Source organism: Propithecus coquereli, unplaced genomic scaffold, assembly GCF_000956105.1.
Source record: "Propithecus coquereli isolate 6110/MARCELLA unplaced genomic scaffold, Pcoq_1.0 Scaffold461, whole genome shotgun sequence".
In the NCBI taxonomy this organism is placed as follows: domain Eukaryota; kingdom Metazoa; phylum Chordata; class Mammalia; order Primates; family Indriidae; genus Propithecus; species Propithecus coquereli.
In genome coordinates, this window is record NW_012150408.1 from 451,508 (window position 1) to 459,224 (window position 7,717).

The 7,717-nt window shown below is 38.4% G+C and overlaps 1 protein-coding gene across 3 annotated transcripts in view; it reads left to right on the forward strand.

Moving 5' to 3' along the window:
• Positions 1-7,717, forward strand: part of RAF1 (Raf-1 proto-oncogene, serine/threonine kinase) — an 82,644-nt gene that overhangs the window by 48,933 nt on the left and 25,994 nt on the right. For all 3 annotated transcript variants that reach the window (XM_012655154.1, XM_012655156.1, XM_012655155.1), the window contains exon 2: positions 1,866-2,098. In XM_012655154.1, coding sequence (XP_012510608.1) covers positions 1,892-2,098 — 207 coding nt within the window. In that variant the 5' untranslated portion in view covers positions 1,866-1,891. The remainder of the gene's footprint in view (positions 1-1,865; positions 2,099-7,717) is intronic.

The window sequence follows — 7,717 nt, forward strand, 5'->3', positions numbered from 1 at the left end:
AAAAAAAAAAAAAATGTAAACCATTGTTTTAAACCCACCAGTGAATTGCCATCCTACTGCAAACAAAACTATATTAGTTTCCTAGGGCTGCTTTATCAAAGTACCAAAAGGTGAGTGGTTTAAAACGGCAGAAGTTTTCTGTCTCATAGCTCTAGAGACCAGAAGCCTGCAGTCAAGGGCCATTGTTCTCTCTGAGGGCTCTAAGGGAGACTCCTTCCTTGTAGCTTCTAGCTTCTGGTATTTGCCGGCAATCCTTGGCATTTCTTGGCTTGCAGATGCATCAGTCCAGTGATGTGGCTGTCTTCTCCCTGTGTGTCTTCACATCATCTTCTCTCTGTGCATATCTATCTCTGTGTCCAAAAGTCTCTTTTTCACCAGGACACCAGTCATATTGGATTAGGCTCCATCCTAATGACTTCGTTTTAACTCGATTATCTCTGCAAAGACCCTACTTCCGAATAAAGTCATATTCTGAGGTACGAAGAGATTAAGACTCTAATATATCTTTTTTTTGGGGGGGGTACATAATTCAATCCATAACAAAAACCCAAAGTCCCTACACTGGCCTATACAATTTTTTTTTTTTTTTTTTGAGACAGAGACACAGTCTCTGTTGCTCAGGCTAGAGTGCCGTGGCATCAGCCTAGCTCACAGCAACCTCAAACTGCTGGGCTCAAGCGATCCTACTGCCTCAGCTGCCCAAGTAGCTGGGACTACCCGGCTAATTTTTTCTATATATTTTTAGTTGGTCCAGCTAATTTCTTTCTATTTTTAGTAGAGACAGGGTCTTGCTCTTGCTCAGGGTGGTCTCGAACTCTTGACCTGGAGCCATCCTCCTGCCTGGGCCTCCCAGAGTTCTACGATTATAGGCGTGCCCAGTTTTTTTCTTTCCTTTTAAAGACAAGGTCTCGCTCTGTCAATCACAGATCACTGCAACCTCAAACTTCCAGGCTTGGGCTATCCTCCTGGCCCAGCCTCTCCAGTAGCTAGGACTGTAGGTGTGGACCATCCCAACACTTTGAGAAGCCAAGGCAGGAGGATCGCTTGAGGCCAGGAGTTCAAGACCAGCCTAGGCAACTTAGTGAGAGCCCACCTCCACAAAAATAAAAATAAAAATATTAGCCAGGCGTGGTATGGCGTGCCTGTAGTTCCAAATACTCCAGAGGCTGAGGCAGGAGGATTGTTTGAGCCCAGGAGTTTGAGGTTCCAGTGAGCTATGATTATGCCACTGCACTCTAGCCTGGGTGACAGAGGAAGACCCTGTCTCAAAAAAATAATAAAAACATGAAAATGTGGATAGAGGAAGGAATTTAAAACCTTTGAGGTTCTTATACAAATTAAATGAGATAATTTATACATAAAGTGTCTTACATACATCCTAGAAGTATGTTTTCTTTTCCTTCCTTGAAGGCATAAATTATGGTTTACACTTTATTGAGGTATCTCTCATAGTACTAATGTGTTGCTCACACTCCAGGGCAGTTGTTCATACTCAATATACAATAACCAGTGAAGAAGAGGAATGTAATTGTGAAAAAATGTTAGACTGGAAGTCAAGAGACTCAGGCTGATGTTCCAGGTTGCTTTTAACTAGCAAATACAACCTTTTGATAAGTCTTTTCACCTGTGGTTCTTTTTTCTTCATTTTTGACTTGTCTGTGAAATATTTTTTGGAAATAATGCTATTATAGAAGTTTTTCTGGTTAATTTAAGCAGGAGATACCACTTATTAAAAACCCACATACTATTATTTTCACATTACTCTTTATATTCTTTATATTATATTCTTGGGTTAAATGCTTTTGTTTTGGAATTATAATCATTTGCTTTTGTTCTGAATTATGATTGTTTATTTTTCTTACCAGGTTTAAGGACTGTTTAAGCTGCATCAATGGAGCACATACAGGGGGCTTGGAAGACGATCAGCAATGGTTTTGGATTTAAAGACGCGGTGTTTGATGGCTCCAGCTGCATTTCCCCTACAATAGTTCAGCAGTTTGGCTATCAGCGCCGGGCATCAGATGATGGCAAACTCACAGATTCTTCTAAGACAAGCAACACTATCCGTGTTTTCTTGCCGAACAAGCAAAGAACAGTGGTATGTGAACATTACTCACGGGAAATTGAAGCTATTTCTCTGCCTGTAGAAAACACGGATTATGTTGCCCAACTTATAGACAGGCAAAATCTTCACTGTTATTTTGGGTCTTTATTAATTGGTTTTACAATTGCAGGTTTTATCTCTTTATATTGCTGTTTCTTCCATACCTCCTACTTTTTCCTACCTCTTGGCCTTCCTTCCGTTATTACTCTTGCCTGGAATGTGTTCCTTTCTGCCACTTTATCGAAACAAATATTAAGTCATTAAATAAGAAATGTCCGATTTTGAATCAAAAGTTTATTATATCTCAAACAAGAAGCAATACAATTAACCAAAATGTGTGCCTAAACTATTGACACAGTTTTGCCATCTTAATGGTAGCTTGCTTATGCCAGCAGTGAAGAAGCCTGGAGAGTGAGTGGCAATGAAATCACAAAAGGCGTTTTTCCATGCCTTGTTGAGAATTGAATATTTTTCTTGCAAGCCTGGAAGAAGTGGTAGTCAGTTGGTGCAAGGTCTGGTGGATATGGTGGATGACAGAGAGTTTCCAAGTCCAGCTTCTGTAGTTTGAGCAGCATTGTTTGTTGCAACATGTGGTCTTGCAAGAGGATTGGCCTGTCTCTGTTGACCAATCTCAGCTGCTTAATCGCAAATGTTGTCATCAGTTGGTCCAATTGGTTGCAGTAGACATCTGCTGTAATTGATTGACCAGGTTTCATGAAGTCGTAGTGGATAATACCAGCTCTGGACGACCAAACAGACATCATTAGCTTTTTTTTGATGAATATTTGGTTTTTGGACTGTGTTTTGGCACTTCATCTTTATCTAACCATTGTTCCGAGCGCTTGGGATTGTCATAAAGAATTCATTTTTCATCACATGTAACAATACGATGTAGAAATGGTTCGCCTTTATGTTGTGACAGCAAAGAAAGGCAAGTTTTGAGACGATTTCTCTTCTGAAGCTCGTTTAATTCACATAGTAACCATCTATCCAGCCTCTTTACTTTGCCCATTTGTTTCCAACGGTTCAATATTGTTGGAATAATAACGTCAAACTTTGCTGCTAATTCACACGTAGGTTGAAATGGATTTACTTCTAGTATAGCTTTTAGTTCATCATCATCCACCTTTGTCTCAGGTCACCTATGTGGCTCATTTTCAAGATTAAAATCACCAGAATGGAACCTCTCAAACCATTGATGTACAGGACCATGAATGCACTGATGTGCGTTCATTAGTCATATCCTTCCCAAACGCTTCATTGATATTTTGAGCTGTCTGCACTGCATTGATTACATGACCAACCTCATATTCAAAATTAACATGAATTTTTGACTTATCCAAGGTTTCACAAAACTTGCTCTAAAAAAAAAAAAATTTTTAAAAGATAATCACAAGCCAAAATATATGTTTGAAAGAATGAGGATGTACCTTCACAGTTAAGAAACAAACAAACAAACAAAAACCCCAAGAAATGTCAAAATGAAATGTCAGAGATATCAACTGTCAAACTTAGTACTTAAGGTAATCAGACATTCCATACTTAATAACCTAATAGTACATGCTTATGGGTATATTTCAAAGACTTTTCTTTGTAAAGTCTCCTTAGGCCTTTCCAGCTAATTAAAAAAAAAGGACATTTCTTCTATTAAAGGAAAATATTCATGTAAGGTTTTTTGATATTATAATCATGCATAAAGAAGAAAATAAAATTATTTAAAAAAATTATTTCGGTATATTTCATAGGTCCAAGAAAAGTCTGGAGGCAGCTTAGAAATCAGTGTCATGTTTTTCAGAGCACTGGCACCAACCAGTTATTTCTGCATAGTTTATTTTTGTAGTACCAGTGACAGGTTCATGTTGGCATCATACCAGCCACTGGTTTTCTGATGTAAAACCCCAAATTTTCTAAGAACTTAGGCTCAAAAAAGTTTTCTACTGTTTTATATTAAACAAACAAACCAAAGAAACAAAAAACAACCCACCCAGTCAAAACAGAAAAGTGAAATTGTACTGATTTTGCTTGTGGAACAATTGAGAAAACCTTAGCCCAAAACTTCCATGCCTTTTCCTTTACACCCTCCATTCTTTGTTTAGCATCAATGCACTGTGTTTATCTGTATACTCAGGTGAAGCAAGGTTCTGAGGTTGTGAACTCCAGTCCAGAGTTTTCTCAGTTTGTGTCTAACAATTCTAGTCTTCACAGTTTGCTAATGAATTTCTTTGTACTTCTTTTGTGGACCTGAGGAGCCTCCAAGTTATAGTGTATACTTAGGTGCATTTTGAACTGAAGGCAAAACTCAAAAGGCCAGTTAAAATTTGAGTAAATTTATTTTTGTCACCTTTCTAAAAATGAAAGTTTTATGGCTGGCAAAATAAAGTCGCAGTGAACCCTTATATTTGAACAGTGATCGTTTGTTTGCAAAATGATTTTGCCTACTGTTTCTCATTAATTTTGTTTCTGACCTTAAATTGAGAGGTCAGGTAGGAAGTGTGAGTGTTATGGGAAGCTGAAGACCATCTGCTGCTTCTTCTGGATGTTATTGAGACTTATCTTCTCCATCCCTATCTACTACCAGTTTGCCCAGAAGGCTAGAAGACTGAATTTGGCATAGTAATTAAATGTATGGACCTTTAAGGCAGCCAGACCCAAATTTAAATCCTTACACTGCCTTTTATTAGCTGTATCATGTAGGCAAATTCCATAATATTTTGAGCCTCTGTTTCCTAATCTTTATGAAGTGAGGATTGTGCTTAGTACAGTGGCTGATTCATAAGTGAAATGGTAGTTGTATTTCTGAGCTTTTTATACATCTGTGTAGTTCTTGACAGCCTTCATTTGAGCACAGCTGGTGGTTGGGAACCAACAGTTTAGAAGCTTGACTTCTATGGCTCATGAGAAGGTTGTAGCAGAATAGATTAGTTTCTTCTATTTCTTTGGCCAGAGACAGACCATCTATCTCTGGAAGAACCAGCTTCTTTCACCAGGCATCCAGCTTCAAGGGAGCAATGGAGGAGGGAGAAGTCATTGCCAGGCGAGCACCATTAGTCAGTCAGCTCTTTCTACTCATCCCCAGGTTGCTTCACGGCTGGAACCCAGAGTGACTGGGTTCCAGAAGTATTTAACTGATTTCAGTGTGTATCCATAGGGGGTTGTAAAGAGGAGAATGAGAGAGAGGGTATCTGATTTAAATAATTTTATATGTAATAATAGGTAGTTTTTTGAGTGTTTCTTGTCATTTTTATTTTCTAAACATATGTGCCTCATTGATCTTCTTCTGCTTTCTTCTTCCATGAGTGAGGACCACTACCATTAGACTCACTTGATAAGCGGTTTAAAATACAGATTCATTCTGTATGAATGGGCTTCATTACAGATTAAATGAATCAGAATGCTTGGATGTGTTGGAGGGGCAGATGGATCTCTATTTTCAAAAGTTCCTCAGATGATTCTAATGCCAGTGAAATTGGGGAGCCTTACTGGATTAGAGGCTATTTAAAGAACTGTCCAGCTTGGACTCTGTGACTTTTAAGGAAGATTGATGATATAACGGATATCATTTTATAGATTTGAAAGCATTGCTACACAGTGTTTGATGCAGGTCTTGATTCTGTTATTGTATGAGTATTTATCAGTCTTCATTTCCCTCATTCTTGGTGCCTTCATAGTGCAGAGCAGTGTAAGCGTATCTCACTTGTTTTGTTTCTGAAAAGCTGGACATTAGTGGGATCTTTCTAACGGTATTGCTGCTTCAAGAGATCTTTAAAATAAACTTATTATGGAGCATTTCTGCAAAAAATATAAAAATTAGCCAAGCGTTAGTGCCTATAGTCCTAGATACTTGGGAAGCTGAGGCAGAAGGTTCACTTGAGCCCTGGAGTTTGAGGTTGCAGTAAGCTATGATGATGCCACTGCATTCTAGCCCAGGCAACAGAGTGAGACCCTATCTCAAAAAAATTTTTTTTAAAAAGAGAGATTAGAATAATGAATCTGATGTATTCATCACCCTGTTTCAACATTTAGCTAATCATGGCAGTCCTGTTTAATCTGTGTTTCCACCCACTCTTTTCCATTTATTTCAATACAAATTCCAGATATCATTTATCTGAACTATTTTGGTATGTACAAGGAATCTTTAAAGAATGTTAATTTTATTTATTTATTTTTAAATAGGTAATTCATTTGTATGAGTCAAAAGTGTTGGGTGACCTCTGCCCCTAGCTCCCCAGTTCTTTTTCCTCAGAGGCTTCCTGTGATAAAGAAATCCTTATCTATTTGAAGAATCAGTTGGTTTCCTCTTACCCTGTTCACAACCTTTCCTTTCTTCCGAATATTAGGAGATGATAAACCACCCAAGGAAGCTATCGCAATCTCCAAAGCAGCTTTTTTAATTAGGAAAAACCCTTTCCCATTCTTTCAGATGATTGATTCCCCCTGGAGAATGTTTCTCTCCCACTCCCATCACCTCCTGAATTTATCTGTTCTACAAGTTCAAATTTTTCTATATTGTACTCTTTTAACATGGGGCTCATCTTTGTGCTTCAAAGATCATTTCTAGGCAGATAAGTCCTCATTGGTTGCCAGTAATAGCAAAATAAAGCCTCGTGAAAAACTTCTTACCTTGCCCTTCAATGATATTTTCAAATTCCTTAGGTTCATACTTACTCCCTTCTGTCCCAGACTGTTTTGTTATCTCTGCTTTACATCCAAATGCTGTGCCTTGATTTGAAGCCTAGTAACTGGGCAGGCCCAGATACTTCCGTCCTGTTTCTTAGGACTTTTTCCCAGTCCTAAACCAGCCTAAATTAGCACTGAGACGGCAGGATTAAGAGCCAGGACTAAAAACACTATGGGCCTGTTGGATTCCTACTTTGCTTCCTCCTCCCAGTGCACATATATACCACACATGTGTACATACACTCAACTCTTTCTGTGAAGGGACCTGGATGGCTGCTGTCAGCTGTTACACTTTCAGCCAGAGGAACTCTGCTGTAGGTAGTTCACAAACACTGCAAATCTACATTCTGCTTTCCTTGCTGGTTGCACTGGCTCTAGTTGCCTTACTTTTGATTAACTTTCTTGGCTTTGAAAACAAAATGTGGAGGGCTTTTATCAAAGCTCTGATGTTTTAGTTGAAATTTTGACGTAGCTGCCATTAATTAAGTATGAGTGCCCTGGATACTCACCTCTTCCCACTAGACTTCTGAGTACCCGCCTAGCTTCTGAGGATTAGGTATAGGGGAATATGGAAGGCTGTATACTGATAAAGCTACCTGGTAAGGTGTACACATATATTTAGACTAACATTGGTGTTTGTCCCTATAGCAGGGCTAAAGTTTTATTTCTTCCACTTCCTGCTAGTCCTCCCTAGTATGAAGTGCATGTGAGATGGAATTTTTGTTAGGAAGATCAACCATTTTGTTGAAAGTAGGTTGAAACAAAAATTTTTGATCATAAAAACTCATGTTTGTTTATAGGTCAGATTGGCTTATTTTCTGGCAAATGTTCATTTTGCATGTACATTTCAGTGAGTCAAACAAAATAGAGATGTATAAAGGGAAAGTTTATTATTTTATCTTTCTTAACCACTATCTCCTGATGTGTTTTTTTTTT